Source organism: Orbicella franksi, chromosome 1 (genome assembly GCF_964199315.1).
Source record: "Orbicella franksi chromosome 1, jaOrbFran1.1, whole genome shotgun sequence".
Classification (NCBI taxonomy): domain Eukaryota; kingdom Metazoa; phylum Cnidaria; class Anthozoa; order Scleractinia; family Merulinidae; genus Orbicella; species Orbicella franksi.
In genome coordinates, this window is record NC_138145.1 from 7008305 (window position 1) to 7025811 (window position 17507).

Here is a 17507-nt window from a genome sequence, read left to right on the forward strand (position 1 = left end):
CCGAAATTTATAACATTCAAACGCCCTCTAAAACCATGTGTTAAAATGTCGCCTATATTTTAATCTCGATAATCCTCTGAAAAATAAAAAAAATCAAAATACAGTACCTACAATAACTGAAAACCGGTACGCCTTATAAACCCCTGGCCAACAACGATTTGATTATTACAATTAAGACTTGAACTCATGATGGCTATTCAGCTCGTCAGACAAATAAATCGTACAATGTAAGCCAGGCCACTATTGCGCTTTTAATGAAAAGTTTATTCATTGTTAAACTACACTGACGCGCCGTGTCTGGCTTTAGTGGCTTGAACACTACCAAAAATCTAACAAAAACATTTGCAAATAGATCTCTGTTAATTAAGCGAGTTTCAGACAGGATACTTTGAAAGAAGATTAATTCGTAATCCTTACCTAGGATTAGTAGTTCCTTCTCCATCTCCAGACAGATGGAATCCGAAACGCCAGTTCCTGACCAATCAAGTGCCTTACAAGTACTGAAATTCATTGTCCTTCGATCCAGCTTTGCGACTTCCGGTGCCACCGGAATACCGGAAGTCACAAAGAGGAGAAGGACTGGAGGTTGGTATAGAATTCACAAGGAGTACAATCCGATGAATAACTCGGCGCTGCATGATAGTTTAATCATATTATAATGACCAAATATATTTGTTGAAATGTATTTTTGTTGCGTATGCGAAAAAGCTCGCGGCTGGAATTCAACTAGTGGATGCTATGTATAACATTTGAATGTTCGCCTCGAGGATTTTATGCTACTTATGGTTTTGAGATATCTACACAGCTTTGTTGACATAATATATGTGACTCACTAAGTCCTATTTTGGAAATCAAAATTTACTTTAATGAATTTATCTTATTTGCAAAAAAACCGTGGTAAGGTCAACCCTTACGTTTCGACTACGTGGAGATCTATCAGTAGAATAAAACAGCTATAGGAAAGATGATTTGATTAAATGAATAGTAGATTTTGGATAATTATCTGTAGCGTCTACGACACGAACGTGACTTTGCGCGAGACACACGTGGCGAGCGCATGACCGCGCGCGCGTGTCTTGCCCTTTGCACTATGATTACGAAAATCTTCTAAATTAATGTGCCTGACCTGCAGGCTACTCTGCCCTTCAACGGAGAATTTCCGTCACAAAACGACTACCCTAGAATATATACTTAAGCCTGATTATCTGACTTCGTTTGAACTCTGGCGCAGTTAGATAAAAGAATTTAGCTTTCGTCAAGAAAGTGTTTCGTGAACAGTGTTACAGTGTAATCAATAGCACGGAATTTATTGAATTTTAATCTCCGCCAGGATTAACGGTATAGGAAAGCATTTATTAACAAATCATTCAAATCGGTTTGATCGATTATTAAGGTTGTCTTGGTCGTTATTTGATAATATTATAAAAGCTTATAATCACAATTTCAGATTGATACATTAATACTGTAGTTTCCAGGAATTTGATTGTATTAAAGCAATGAAAAACTGCTTTAAGGTGTGATGAAGAAGTTAAACTGTAGAAATAATACACGAGACTTGCCATGAAATTGATAAGAAACGCCTAACGTTATTGACCCAGGCGTATAGAACTTTACCATAACGTAAATATGTTTACGACGCAAAATAATTGAGAAAAATCTAACCATGGCGGTTATTAAACTAAAGCAAGCACCACTGGACAAAAAATTGATACACTGGGATGATAAAATGGCACTATAAAAGCTAGCAGAGTGTTTTAATGAAACAAAATCGTACACTGAACTTCCCTAAGAAATAAAATCGAAGACTCCCTCAAAGTAGTAGCGTTTCCATGTCTTACAAGAAAACAACACTGAAATCCTTGAATCATGTAAAAACACTCAAAATAATGACCCTTAAAGGTCGGTAAGCCCCCAAATGATAAAATTGAAGACAATTTAAAGCAATATTGTAAAGCACTCTCAATAAGTGTATAAAAAAACTAAAAAGTAAATCGTGTAAATTATGAGTTCATTGACCTTGACAATCAGGTGCTGCGCGGGCAATCTTGTCAGCAGTGACATGCTTGTCACGGTAGCTTCAAGTAAGCGACCTTTCTGGTATACTTGAACTGTTGTGACACAATGAATGCTACGTATTAAACGACCTGCATGATGTTCCTTTGAGCGAGCACTTTCTGAAGAAGGGCTTTAAAATGCATTCTTTACTCACTGTCACACGAGGTAGTCAATTCTACAAAATAAAAGAAAAAGAAATTTAGAATAAAGACCATCTTAAACATAGTTCACTTTAACAAGATCACCCACTAAAACATTACAATTCAATTACGAGCCCATCTCTAAGGTAATTAGAAAATAGACACATCACACGAGTATACGAGAAAAGTTGTGAAACACAAGCTACCGAATTTGTTGGCCAATTCCTAGCTCTCTCGATGAGACACAAAAAGGTAGCTGAATTTAATGTTCCCGGGTCTCGGCCTTATATTGCTAAATGTAAACAACTCCATTCCCTTCAGGTGCGTCTCAGAGGAAAGTAGGCTTAAGACACCTGGAATATTAGACAATGTCCCGTTATCACCTTGGGCACGCGCACTAAACTGGATCCTTCATCAACGCAATGGTCCTTAAAGTATGGGACCTTAATTATATAGCTAGTTCCGTGAGCGGACAAGATGAATCGAATCCTGCGCCGTGATATACTACCCGAGCAGGCAAGATGGCGCTACCTTGTCCCGGCGCAAGACAATAGTGTTCGCTTTCTATCTAAATCACCAAGCTTTGTTCGGTGAAGATGGCTGGAGTTTGGCCTCGGTTTTTTTTTTTTTCCCGTTTTTAAGTTTATGGACCGAGACAGAATCGAGGTTCATAAAAACGCAAAAAAAAAAAAAAAACAGAACGAGGCCAATAACCAGCCATCTTGACCTCACCCTTGGTCAATAACCCATAAGTATTACTCAGAAAAGCATTTGGTGGAAAATTCCAAAAAAAGAAAACTGAATTACCTTGTGATTCAATTTTAAAGCTCTCCTCATTTCTTTCCGTCGTCACCAGCCTCAGGCATGATTTTACACATCACAATCTTCTTGCCCTGGTTGCCATAGACAGTAAGGGGCTCTTTGAATCGGATGTTCTGGTCGACGTAAAGGCAAAGTTTCTCATACACATCGGGATAGTCGTTTTTCAGTCGGATTCCATACTGTTTCAAATTCTTGGAAATGTTTCTGCAGTAATGTCTTCGCGCTTCGTTCTCGTTTACGAATTCATGTCGAGCGCACTTCGGCAAGTAAAACAGCTTCGTTTCAGTTTTTGGGTCGCTCGGAGAAGACGAGACATCCTCTTTGAGCTTGCTACTTAAGGGAATCTTGATCACTTGAAGAACGGTAGTCACTTTCCTCCGCGGAACAGGATTCGCTGGAAGGTTCTCCATCTTACCAGCAATGATGGCGAGATTGAGGACGAATTCCCCCTCGGGGTCGTAGTCCCTGATATTCTGAATTAAAGCCACCCTGTGCTTGCTCACCACACCTTCCGCCTGTAAATCCTGCAAGGATGAGTACGTTGGAGGACTGGGGAAAAACGAGCAACCGGTGGTCATGAATTTGCGCGCCGACTGCGCAGACGCGAACGTTACCAGCACACAGCCACGTCCTTTCCTTTTGAATCCTTCTTTGGCCGCCTTAGAGAGCTGGAATTTCAGAGCTTCTTTCTTGTGGCAGAGATAAATGAAGGAGCGAATATAGCTGTTGATGCGACCGAAGAAGCAAACCTTCTTGTGTTCCGACCAGTGAATCCGCCTGCAGTTCCTTGTGCAGTAATATGTGAAACAAGCGGGGCAAGATGTATAAGTGGTTTTCTCGCCCGGAAACAAAACCTCCTCTTGCTCGCATCGAGGATTGGAACACTTCACAGTAGTCGTTGAGCCTCGCCGCATTCCCCAGTAAGGGACCTCCCCAGCAAACGAGAATTCCGACATTGGGCTCTGAGGGCGCGTTGACAACGACGACACCGAGATATCATCAGGAAAGTCTCTCTCCCCCGCTAATGACATGAAACTGGCGTCGATGTTGGATCCGGGTTGAAAACGATTTGACGGATACAGGAAAAGATCTGAAGTCATAAGATCGTCCTCATCTTGCTGTTCATTAGAATCCATCCAGGCGTTTTGACTGAGCCACTTGCGTGTATGAGCGCTCAATCCCCGTAAAAACGGAGAGTCGTTTATCGGGTGCTGTCTTTTTGTCAAGTCCGGCATTGATTTTCGACTATCCGCGGCGTCCTTAAAACGCTGTTGGTCTATATGGAGTCCTGGCATTATCTGAACGTCCTGGACACTAGTTCCTAGTCCCTTCTTTTGTAAGCTAGACCCCGGTCCTTTAGTTTGTGCACTAGATTCCTCATCGGACTTAGGAGCGGATTTTTCCTCCGACCTCGCACGAGGGCGGCGGACGTTTGTCGTTCGCGAAAGAGAAATAAAGGCCGAAGTAAACTTGGTTAGCGTCTCCTTTGCCGCAGGAGGAGATCGTTCGGGTGTTTTATACGAGAACGATTCCTCCCGTGAAACTTCGCGCGCTCTGATTTCCGGCGTGCTTGAACCAGATGAAGTAGCGGCCTTTTCATTCTCTAGCTCGGCAACAGGTGTGGCAGTTTTAGAAGATCCACTTGACTCGGTGCGATTTCGGGCTCCGATGTTAGCGGCTTCGAGAGCTGCCCTTGTTTGCCGATGGCGAGGTTTCAGCGGCAGGCTGCTCACAGATGACGTTTCGGAGTCAGCATCGCTGCTGTGTTTCCGCACAGAGTTGCCGTGACTGTTAGGGAAACCGTACGGTGGGTAATCCTCCAAGAAAACTTCATCCAGCTCGTCATCGTCATAACCATCGTTGACTAGGAAAGCTGAAATCACGTTCGATTCCTCGTTACTAGCTGCCTCCGTGACAATCACAGGTTCGATGACAATAGGTTCTTCTGATTTGACGTGATGTATAACCAGATTTTCATCGTCGTCTTGCTCGTTACTGTTGATACGGACGGCTTTTTGAGGAACAGGTTCCATCCGCGCCCACACATGAACTTTCTCTGTGACTTCATGGGTTTCAGGGCTTTGTGGTCGCGGCTTCTCCTCTGTGACTGCAGCAGTTTGTTGAGCTAGTAAAGCGTCTAAATCTGTAACCATAATTCGGCTCTCTCCCAGAATTTCTCCGTCAAATGCATCCTCGATGCTGCTTAAGCTGCTTACGCTACGCTCGTTAACACCTCCCAGAGTAGAAACAGGATCAGAACGAACGCTGCCAAGGGTGTTAAACGCACTCGGAGTTCCGGCGTCATTATCCTTTATCTCTAAGCTTCCGTATCCAGACTCCCGACCCTGTCTGTAACGGACTTCTCTTATGGGCGATATCTGCGATACACGAGCTTCAATTTCACGTTCATCTCTCAGCTTTGGCAGTGTTTCCACTGTTGGCGATAAACGAGGTCGAGAAAATCTGTCCTCAGTTTGTGGCGGGACTTCCTCTGCAGGAGTTACACGTGCAACCCGGACTTTGATGGTGTTTCCCTTGGTTGCAGAATCTGAAATTTCTGTAACAGTCTCTCGCTCTAGCCACGGGATAGCTTCAACAACGGGCGACACAATCGGCGCACTAATTATTCTCTCCTGTGCCCTGTTTTCCTCGCTGCCATCGACGTCCTCGCGTTCTACCCGAGGTTTGGACTCCCTTGAAGATATCTGTGTCACACGAGCTTTAAATTCTCGCCTTGAAGTCTCTTTGTCTCTGATTTCTGTTACGTTCTCGTCACTTTGTGCTTCTCCCTCTTCCAATACTGGCATCACTCTGGCTTTAATTATTCTGGTCGGTGCGTCTTTTTCTGTCACAGATTCAAGATCTTGCAGTGCTGTCACTTTGAGAATGGGTGATCTTCGAGGTGAAACAACTTGTTCCTCAGATATTGATTCTTCCATTTCAGGCAGTGACTTGCGGCGCGTTTTAACCTCCAATACAGGCAAAACCGTCGGACCCTTACGCCCTTCAACTTTTTTTTCTTCCTCGGCAAAACTCGCCAGTGCGTTTCCCAAATCGCTACGTCTTCGGGGCGGCGTCACCGCCATTTTGATCGAATCAAGATCACTCAGGGACTTCCATCTCGCCTTTCCATGAACCTTCTTCTTCACGTTCAAAATAAGAATCCTTTGCTTGTCGCCTACGACCTCTTGAACAGTGATTTTAGCGGTATGAATAGAATCTGGCTCGATTAACTCTTTCACATCGTCCTCGGGAACACTTTGGCCAGCCTGGACGTTGTGCGTAGCAGGCTCCTCTTCTTGGATAATATCCTGCATTTCTCCCGGCGCTCTTTCAACAAACCTGAGATCTTCATGGCTCTTGCTGAGTCGTATGTTGCGAGATGCGAGGTAGGTCTTTCGAGGTTTCTTCTCCCAAGGTGTCGGCGACATCCTTGTCGGAGAGCGGACTCTTCTGCCTTCTCTATCCTCTTGCGAATCTTTTCCCTGAATGCTTATTGTAACAGGAGGTGACTCGGGTGACTGAACTTCAGTTTCTTCAGTTAAAGCAGGTTCTTCGCTAGAGCTCGGAGACAACATGCCATTTTCACTTGCAGTTTTTGAATCTTCTTTGCGCCTCTTTCCCGATATAAACAATTTCAATCCAACATTTGATCTCTTGGGTTTTGCTTGAATGTCGTCTTTTGTAACAGTCTTAGATACTTTATCCGTACGGTCACTTTTTGTTTGATCGTTTTGTGCGGGTACTTTCACAAAATCTTTCACGATCTCACGTTCTGAGGAGACGGCTTCAACGGACGACGCTCTGGCCTTGATCTCTGGTGTTATTTTTGGTTCGAGTTTAGCTTCCAGTAAAATGTCATCCTTTTGCGCAGGTGTTTGCGCAACATCGTTCGTGATACCACGTTTTGGGGCGACGGCCTCCACAGATGACGCTGTCGTCTTGATAGCAGCTGGCGTCGATGTCGTGTCGGGTTTAGCGTCAATTTGCGTTTGATCGCTCTGTGCAGGGAGTCTCTCGACATATGCTGTGACGTCACGTTTTATGACGTCTTCTTTGACCGATGACACTGTCGTTTTGATAGTCGCCGACGTCGGTTTCGAGTCGGGTTTAGCGTCAATTTGTGTTTGATCGCTCTGTTCAGGGAGTCTCTCAACATACGCCGTGACGTCACGTTTTATGACGTCTTCTTGCACAGATGACGCTGTCGTCTTGATAGTCGCTGGCGTCGATTTCGAGTCGGGATTAGCGTCAATTTGCGTTTGATCGCTCTGTGCAGGGAGTCTCTCCACATATTCCTTAACGTTAGCTTTTATGATGTTTTCTTTCACAGGTAACGTTCTCGCCTGTATGGTGTCTGGCGTCGATTTCAGCTCGGGTTTAACGTCGTCATTAGTCGCATCACTCTTGGGAGGAAGGTTCTCGACGTACTCCTTGAGGACAAGTTTAGGGGTGTCTGCTTTCAAAGATGACTCATTTGCCTGGACAGTCTCAGGCGTAGATTTCGACTCGGGTTTAACGTCGGCATCCGTGAGATCACTCTCGGCAGGAAGATTCTCGACGCACTCCGTGAAGACGACTTTAGGGATGTCTTCTTTCAAAGACACCTCATTCGCCTGTATAGTCTCAGGGGTGGATTTCGACTCGATTGTCATTTGATCGCTCTGTACAGGAATGTTTTCGAGCTGCTGCGTCACGTCACGTTTTGAGACGTCTTGTTCAACAGATGAAGATCTCGCCTCGATAGTCCTTGGTGTCGATTTGGACTGTGGTTTTGCGACGATTGTCGTTTGATCGCTCTCTACAGGAATTGTTTCCAAATTCTGCGTCACGTCAGGTGTTGGTACGTCTTCTTCCACAAATGACTTTCTCATCTGGATGGTCTCTGGCGTCGATTGCGAGTCAGGCTTGGCGTCACGATTTGTTTGACCGAGTTTCTTGACGTACTGCGTGACGCCAAGTTTTGGGATGTGTTCTTTCACAGGTGTCGTTTTCAGCTGGTTGGCTTCCGGCGTGGATTTCGATTCAGGTTTAGCGTCGATTTCCGTTTGATCGCTCAGTACAGGAAGTTTCTCGATATCTTGCGTAACGTCTCGTTTTGGAACGCTCGCTTCTAAATACGAAACACTCGCCTTGACGTTCTCAGGCTTCATTTGCGACCCAGGTTTGTCGTCCACTTTCGTTTGAACGCTGTCTACGGGAAGTTTCTGAGCATCTTGCCTGACGTCTCGTTTTGGAACGTTCGCTTCTACAGACGAAACACTCGCCTTGACGTTCTCAGGCTTTATTTCCGATCCAGGTTTGTCGTCCACTTTCGTTTGAACGCTCTGTACAGGAAGTTTCTGAGCATCTTGCCTGACGTCTCGTTTTGGAACGTTCGCTCCTACAGGCGAAACACTCGCCTTGACATTCTCAGACTTTATTTCCGATCCAGGTTTGTCGTCCACTTTCGTTTGAACGCTCTGCACAGGAAGTTTCTGAGCATCTTGCCTGACGTCTCGTTTTAGAACGCTCGCTCCTACAGACAAAACACTCGCCTTCACGTTTTCAGGCTTCATTTCCGACCCAGGTTTGTTGTCCACTTTCGTTTGACCGTTCTGTACAGGTAGCTTCTCCTCATCTTGCGTGACGTCACGTTTGGGGACCTTGAATTCCACAGACGACCTGCGCGCTTTAAAAGTTTCAGCTTCGATTTTTGATTCGAACCTAGCGACCATTTTAGATAGATGCTTCTGTTTGGTTCGTTTAGGGGACATTTGAGTTATGTCACGTACTGGGGCTTCTTTTTGCGTGGGTGAAGTGCAGCTCTCGACGTTTTCGGCTCTAGATGTGTTGTTCATTTCTCTGTTATCATTCTTTGTCAGTGGTTTGCAAGAATCTTCTATTCCGACACTTTTCGGGGCGTCACCTTCTAAGGATAATGGGAGCACCTTGACAACATCGGTCACAATTTTTGATTCGGGCTTTGCGTCGGTTTTCGGGTTATCGCTTTGTGCGAGTGCTTGCGTGAGAAGTTGCGTGACGTCACGCTCTGGGGTGTTCTTAACGCTTACTTCGATAACCTCGTCCACGACTTTTTGTTCAGGTTTGGGAGGCGTGTAAGATTCCTTTTTGGGAATCATTTCCGTTTCCTTAGCAATAACCTCAGAAATGTCACACTGTTCTTCCTCAAAGTTCATTGGCTGCGTGAAGTTAGCATCCGAGTCAATCTCAGCTTTGATGACATCGTACGAAGGATGCATCTTTGGTTCACGGCATTTCGGAACGATTTCTGCCTCTTCAACTTCTTTCCTCGCACTAGTTTCGTTACGTGCATTTTCCGTATCGATTTTATCTTTTTTGTGATCGCTAAATTCTTCAATCAACTGTTTTGGACTCTGAAGCTCCTGCTCGTCTTTAGTAATCATGACTTCCTTTCTGACAAAAATCTTGATTTTCTTTACAATTTTTACAGATCTTGTACTGTCTCCAACGACACCAATATCGCCGTTCACGCCATTGTAAGCGAACATTTTGTCCGACAGTTCAGGCGGTTCGTTTGACCTTTTTTGTTCGTCGCTGGCCACATCGATCACGCCTCCGATTTCAGGTTTTTCAGTCACGCCATTGCAAGAAATAATTTTGTCTAAGAAAACAGGTTCTTTTAATTTCTTCTCCTTCTCATTGGCTAAATTCTTTGCCTCATTGATTCCACCATTTTTGGTAAGGCCATTGTAGGTTATAATTTCGTCTAAGTGACTAGGTTCCTCTGGCAACTTTGGTTGATATCTCTTCTCAGAGTGTTCGTCAATTTCGGGGCCGGATTTCTCTGCTTCAGAACTGCTATGATCATCCAGGTCAAACTCAGAGTCACTGGCGTCCATGGTAGCAATAGGGGCCTGTAACCTGGGGTCTTTACGAACACTAAACTCATTACCATTGCTGTAATTAGACCCCGCTTGATCCCACAGATTGCTTTCGAACTCCTCTCCCTTATCATCTTCTGCTGAGCTAATTTCTTCGTCTTCCGGGATTGTGTATAGACGTGGCTTTCGCTCACGCCTGTAGTCTTCGATAAATTCAGACCAGTCCTCGCCGTAATAATCAAAACTAACATCATCAGGGTAATCTCTCTGATGGTCGTTAAGTTTCGACAGGACTAGTTCGCCATAAACACCATCCTTTTGAAATGAAACGTCATCCATTAACGTTTCCACCTCGTAACTCTTTATCGAAGGCTCGAACTCTTGCAGCTCTTCACTTGGTTGTTTATCTAAACAATCGCTCAACTTTGAAGTGACAATAATTGACTTTTGAATATTTATGTCTGATCCATCGTCAACATGCGTTGTCTCGGGTGCTGTAATAGAATAATTTGTTTCTTCATCTGATGATATTACAGTACGCGTAGATGAAATATCAACATCTCTCTGCTCGACTTTGTCCACGGATAGATCGGTTTCCACTACGTCTTTGCTAGAATCGTCATTCACTTCGGCTTGGCCTTCTTCCGAGAGAATTTTGTCTAGATCTGTCACAGAAACGTGCCTTTTGAAATAAATGCTAAACTCTCCTTCGTCTTGTAGTTCGTCGCTGTCGATCAAATCAACATCGTCAATATCAATGTCAGTTTCAAACGTGTCGGTTTCAAACGAGTTGGCGTATCGTGTTGAACCATTCATATCCATAGAATCATCGTTAGCGATTTTAATGTCACTTTTCAAACCATCGTCATAAGAATCGATAATTATTTTAGGAACTGCCACTTGATCGAGTTGTTGTTTCGGGCTCGAAATTCCCTTCTGTGGCTTGGTTGTTTCGTCGCTTCCCGACATGGAGAAAAACGTCCAGGCGTGTCTCGTGTGGTCATTTGTACCCGCTATTTCATCGACGAAACCCTTCAATTGAAAGTCAGCGAGATCGCTTTTGTTTATGTCCATTTTAATACCTTTTAATCCACTGGTGTCCTCCTCCGCTGAAGTATCGCTAAGCTCCGTGTCGCGTTCATTTTCAATGTTACCATGGGCATTTTCTTCGTTCTTTGAATTTTCGAAGCGGATATCACGTGTGAAATAACGATCCAGACCGTTCGGAGGACAGGAAATTTTCTGCTCATTTGATGCATGTAATTTGGGCTCCTCATTTGCATCTTGTTTGAGAGCTGGCGCAAGATCACAGCTCGATATTGTAAACAATGATGTGCTCTCGATCGCACTGTTGTTCACGTCAGAAACACTGTCCAGTATTGTTTCCTTCTCGTCTTTCGGTGCAGAAAAATCCAAACTACCGGAAGTGACTTCTGCAACAGTTCGGCACTTCGTTGGTATCGCGCTTTGTTGCGTGGAGATGTGACTTGCTGGCTCAGGTGATAGAATATTTTTAGAGTTTTCCGCATCTAACACTCGACAACGATTGTCAATTTCGGTAGATAACAAAGAAGAGCCGTTTTGTTCTATATTTACAGGTTCGGAGATTGATTTGACGATCGCGGGGTGGTTAACATTCTCAAAAGCGAAAAGCGATTGCGACTCAGCGGGCTCACCAATAACAACACGATCTTCTTTCGGCTGCAGTTCCTTTGTCATGGTCTCGCGGCTTTCAATAAACGGGGCAAATTTTGTTCCACTCTCAGAAAGATCGAGCTTATGTTCTATATTCACTGAACTTTCTAACACTCCATCATTGTTATTAACTAGCTGCTTGTAGGCTGTAGGTAAATATGAAAGGTCGGCGCTAAACTTATCATCGACATCCGTGTCTTGAGATTTCTCGCTGCTTTCACTGTCACTATCCTCTTCAATTTCTTCCTCTTCAACAATACTAGGTAAGAATCCAGGGAAGATAAGATCCATGTTTTCCATAGAGGGTCTTCGAGCGGCTGCCAGACCACTTGAACCATCAGACGATTCGAAACTTTCGTCATCCCACCCGTACTTTGAATAGTGAATGTGAATTTCATCGTCAATGTATTCGTAAACGCTAGACTCCTCTCTCTCCCCACTCGGCGCCGAAGCAGCATTATCCAACGTGTCTTCTTTCGAAATATCACTCTTAAACCGAAGATCGTCGGTCAACTGTTCTAGAATTTTCCTCGCGACCTCCTCCTCTCGATCGATTTCCTTATCAGAAATTTGCCGACCGGCGGACCTTCGGATCGTAGCAATCTGTGTGATGTAAAACCACACGGTCACAATGAGCAGAAAAACAAACGCAAACGACCAGAATAAGATGGATATTTCTCCTTCTTCGGTTTCATCCTGACTCGGAATGTAGTCTTCCGCAGCCGAAGAAATCACCGCCATCCACATGTCGCCGGGAGTCGCTCGATAGATTTAAAACGGCAGAATGCGCGCTATGGTACTTAATTCTTCTGCTTTCTACGGCGACGGCACGAAACCTTTCCCGTCGGGCCAAGAATATAAACAATTTGTAGTGACCAAGCTCAGGAGTTACATCTCTACGGGCAACGCTGGAAATCTGATCGCCTTGCTGTTGTCCCGTATCGCGGACAATCGCTTCTGTTCTGAGAAAGCGAAGCGTGCAACTTCTAGTAGCTCGTCAGATTTGCATATCAATTGGTGGCACTAAAGGCTAATTTGAATCCTAAAATTTGTGCATTATGTCTTCACTTTGGCGGCCACCAGCTACGAGTTTGTGCGACGATCGGATTCCAGCCAGGTCATAAAAAATGTATAACTCCACCTTCACTTTTTCTCGAAATGACGCGTCGCTTGAACGAAGAGGCTACAAAGCGTTCCTTCGGTCGTGTTTATCTTGGAGTAAAATAATCTTTTGATAGGTTCGGAACCACGTGAACAAAACAATGGCAGAGCTTGCGTGAGTGAGCAATTCCAAAAAAAAATATTTATAACAACAATGATAGCTACAACAGGCAGACGGTGTCGTGGATTTAAGTAACCTACAGGGCACAGACAGGCGTGAAAATAAATACGATCAGACTTAATACTGGTATACATTTCCAGAGGAATTTTATTTGCTAATATTTTTAACGACAGATGGGCACACGCGATGTGTAGAAATGTGTCTCCAGCCTGAACACCTTGGGTTCGAAACGAAAGAGACGTTTGTGAAGCTATATAATTAATTGCTTTATGACAATTAGCAATTCAAGGCCAGAGTTAAGTCAGAAATTTAATTTATTTCATCCATCGAGTTTCGTAAGTATGTCTGAAGTTTTCAAATGTTGACAAACACTCAAGAGCGATTGTTACGACGTTTTCTACACCAAACCCCACCGGAAATTCAAAACGCACCAAAGGAAATGAACTCTGACTGAAGGAATCTTTAATTCTAAATCGTTTAGATTTCCTTTGGATGACTGACCTGGGAAAAAAAAATTGCGAAGTTGGGGCAAAACAATATGTTTAATTACGTAAAATTACGACGAACGTTATGGAAAGATATACAGAGCCAAATTGTTTGCCAGAAAAAAAAAAAAAACACTGTCACTGGTTTTATTTTGTTTATTCTCTTTATTTGTTATGGGCTCTTTACAGTTTTCAAATGATTTCTATATGGAAAGTGGACTGATTCACTGTAATATAAGCTGCCTATTGCTACGCTAAGCGGCCTATGATCTAGTAAGACCAATTTTTCCCGCTTCTATTTCGATAATGCTAATGGAATAAGAGTGCCACTGAACCACTTATTAAACAGTATAACCCGTTTTTTGATCCACAAACTGCCCGCTGTCAGCTCTCTAGATCAAGTTTGATATTTTTTTTTTCCTTCGATATAGTTATCAAATATGTAGATTACTCTCTCTTTCACAACAGTATGTATTTATCTTCTTTTTCCGCGGATGTAGTTTTAGAGAAGCTCGTCCCTTCTCGGATCCGTTGCTATTTTAAAGGTGTTTTAATTAAATGCTATAAGACCTTTAATTTGTACTGAAGATGGTCTCTAAAATCGGAAATGAGGTAACTCATCATAGATTGAGGACAGGTTCTGACACCTTTCATCAGTTTTGCCTTCAGCGATTGAAAGAAAACTATGAATTATATTATGTGCAGGAAAGCTTAGCAACATTATCTTGCCTTTCTACAGTCCTGTCGTCGGGAGAGCAAGAGTGCCTGAATCGCTGTAGCTCTGGAATGCACAAGAATGCTGTTAAATCATTTTCTTAATTGTACTTATTATGTAATTTATGTGGATGGTAATGCACTCGGGAAGGCACTTGACTGGAACGTGGTCGCAAATATACACTCGTTGGCATCACTGTCAAGTTTTTAAATAGACAGAATAATTAAAAATTAAATCTACCCAAATTTTAGCAATGTGAATACATCGTTAGCTTGTTCTTTAACACAGTTTTGCCTTTCCCATCCTGCTGGTGAAATATTTGCGATATTTAAAAACTTGAGAAAACTCCCGAATTTTAATTCATATTATTTCAACTATAAGCTTGGAATTGAATTGAAGAGTCCTTGGGCAATGCGAAAAATTATTTCAGATCAGGACCAAAATTAACTTGGAACCGTTCCAACAATTAAATTCAGTGGTGCAATCTCGCCAAATTTTCCTTATATAGTTTTAGAGCCTTTAAGAGCATCACGTACCGGTACTAAATAATTGACGAGCTGCGTCAGAACAGGCTTAAATAAAATTTCCTGGTAACATTTATTCATGCTGTAGAAGTCTGTTTTTGCATATCCATCTATGGTTCGCATGAGTTACTTCTTTGTTTAAATCACATTAACCTTTTCTCACAGAACCGCCTTCACTTTTATGTCCATGATTGTATCTTTTCATTTTGCGTGACAGCATCTCAAACGTGAAGTCCCTCTAGGCATTTTCACCAGACCGTAACAAATTTGTCAAGAGCACGAATGACTATTAGTGGTAAATTGCAATTCAGCTGTTGTTATTGAGAGAACTAATAAGAACGAAAGTGAGAACCCTTCGGTGATCATGAGCTATCTTCCCCTCACTAAATCTATGTCCAGTAAGACAAGGGGTGTTGTCCTGATGGGCCTCAAACTTCTTATAACCAAACTAACGGTAGAGAGTTGATAACAAGCAGCTATTTATAGACGTTAAAAGTTATGTCATTGAGTTTGGGTTTGTCAAATTAAAGCCACCTCTTCGTCGTCGTTTCGCCATATTTCCAGGTCGTGAACGTGTAATAAAGTTTCGTGTCAATTCCTGGCACTGTGGTATTTGATAAAAGAAATACCTGTGTGAAAAAGTCCGAACAGAATATAAAAAACAGATAGACAGGTGAAATGTGTCACCAAGGGCAACCAGAGTGTTCTCAAAAAGTTGCTATTTTTGAAGACGAATATTAATTATGTCGGCAATACAAGTCAATTTTACATTTTGCGGATATTAAATGCCAAAAAAAGATTTATTAAAATGTAATAAAGAGATAAAAGTTATTGGAACTTATTGCAAAGGCAAAGAACATGCAGTTTCCCATAGAATTAGTCTCCGTGACCAAACTCAGTGGATTATGAAGGTAATAATGTTGAGAAGACTCTTACAAAACACTGAAGTAGCATAGCTGGAAGGAACAAAACGGTTGCCAAGAAATTAAACAAACTGAGGTACTTTACATAATGACAACAAACTGACTAACAAACTCTCCGTGTCACCTGGAACTCGTGCAACTTGCTAATTGGTTTATATGCCTAGGCCGATTTTCGGGCATCTGAATGAGGGCTACCTGTAAGCATCAAATAAGGCAGGCAACAGAGAATATCACCAGTTTCTTGATGATCGACATTTATCACAGTTTGAGACGAGTAATGTGCTAATAACTTATGATAACACTCTAATGAGAAATTTTTAGCTTATTCATCTACTGTCTAGACAGCTTTTGACATGAGGTTCAACCCCTCGGGTTGTATTTCAGGAATGATGAAAGAGATAAGAGTTTCACAGTTCGGCGCATGTCCAAGCTTTGGCGCGAGCATAAACTACCTTTTTCGTGTCTTACTCACGACCACATGTAGTTCAATCACAGGCAATACTTAGGTAAGCTCTCTGGATGACTGATGCCCAAACTTGGCGGAAGATACCACGAATTTACACAGAAAATGTCGAATTTGGTATTGAACATCGAACTGATTATGCAGGCGGAAGGCTTGACCCTGGACAGACGCACGAGTTATCTGTTCACATCTGATTGGTTAACAAACAAAGGAAAGATTGCAAAAGGAATTCTAATAAGAAATACCACCTCTATTCAGCCTCTTTAATTTCCCAAGTCTACGGTTTCCTGATTGTTTGTTGCATGTGCACATTATCACCTCTTTTTGGTTTTTCTACCTAAGTAAGCTAAATGAATACATAGTGTAGATGGCATTCAATTTTGCCCCAAGAGCCACCGAAGTGATTCGGACCCCGAGTTTCAATGATGCATGGCCTGCACAAGTGAAAAAATCAAGATAAGCCTACTATTATGCAATATGGCAAAGTTATTTTAAATTCCATATCCCTTAGTTTAAATCGTTGTAATTTTAGTCTCAAGCCTCAGGCCCGGTGTTACATTTCATACACCTGTTCTAAACACATTGCTTGAAGTTTGCACGATTTGTGAAATGTAGCATTTCTTTATAAAAGTTCAGATAAGTTACTAGGAATGAGCTGGACAAAAGCAACGGCAGTTATTTTCATTATGGGAGGGGAGGAGTGGGGGGAGAAGTAAAAGGTAGTAATGTATTTGGTTAAGCCAGATAAACTAAGACCGGTCAGGACCTCTTAAAGTTTGGGCGCAAGAGGTAATTCAAATCTGTCGACAAAAGAGAAACATCCTTTAAAACAAATCGCCAGCACAGAGCATACAGCTTAGCAGATTTCCATCGTCCTCTCAGTATGCCCTGTTAGTGAGATTTATAAACTTGACAGTTTCATCAAGCGGTTTTAAAATGACTGTCGTACAACAAAAACCCAAGTTATCACTTTTGGCTAGTCGTGAAGAACACAGACAATCCTGTGAACCAATCAAAACTCCAATACATGTAGTAAACTTACGACTGGTTTGATTGTACTTCTGATTTGGATAAGAAAGCTGTGCAAGATTTTTGAGCCAATGAATAGCATGCTAGTTACATGTAAGTTAGTTAGTGAAAAACTAATAATGAAATAAAAACTTCAAAAACTAAGGTTTCTGTAGAATATATCTTTCACTACATAATATTGTAAGCTGGGATCATCTCAATAGGCTAAATTGATGTGAACCAGCTGAGCAATGCACTATGGTGTTATTTTTCATTCATAGCAACCCAATATTTGAATAAATAAGAAGTGTTCAAGGATAAGGTAAATATTTTAATAAATACATTTTTATATTACATCTTAAGTACAATAAATAGCTCATCGGCCTCTTGTTAAATATTGTTAGTAGCAGAGTCAGTAGTTATATCTTCAATAAAACCATTTTAATTATCACTATTCGAGAAAAATTGACAAAACAGTGTTGCACGATGAAAGTAAGAGCTGGAGAAACGTCAATATCCACAATAACTGAATTGAGTAATTTACAATAAT

General features: G+C 42.4%; 1 protein-coding gene across 1 annotated transcript; it reads right to left on the bottom strand.

Annotated features, from left to right (window-relative positions):
• Positions 1–1718: 1718 nt before the first annotated feature.
• On the bottom strand, positions 1719–13780 carry LOC145462018 (uncharacterized). The gene is made up of 2 exons (XM_081445684.1): positions 3003–13780; positions 1719–2230 (listed from the first exon to the last, which is right to left on the bottom strand). The coding sequence occupies exon 1, from the start codon at positions 12302–12304 to the stop codon at positions 3029–3031; it is 9276 nt and encodes a 3091-aa protein (XP_081301810.1). The 5' UTR covers positions 12305–13780; the 3' UTR covers positions 1719–2230; positions 3003–3028.
• Positions 13781–17507: the final 3727 nt, after the last annotated feature.

Coding starts and splice junctions, on each gene's coding strand:
- LOC145462018 (XM_081445684.1), bottom strand. CDS start 12,304: ATGTGGATGGCGGTGATTTCTTCGGCTGCGGAAGACTACATTCCGAGT.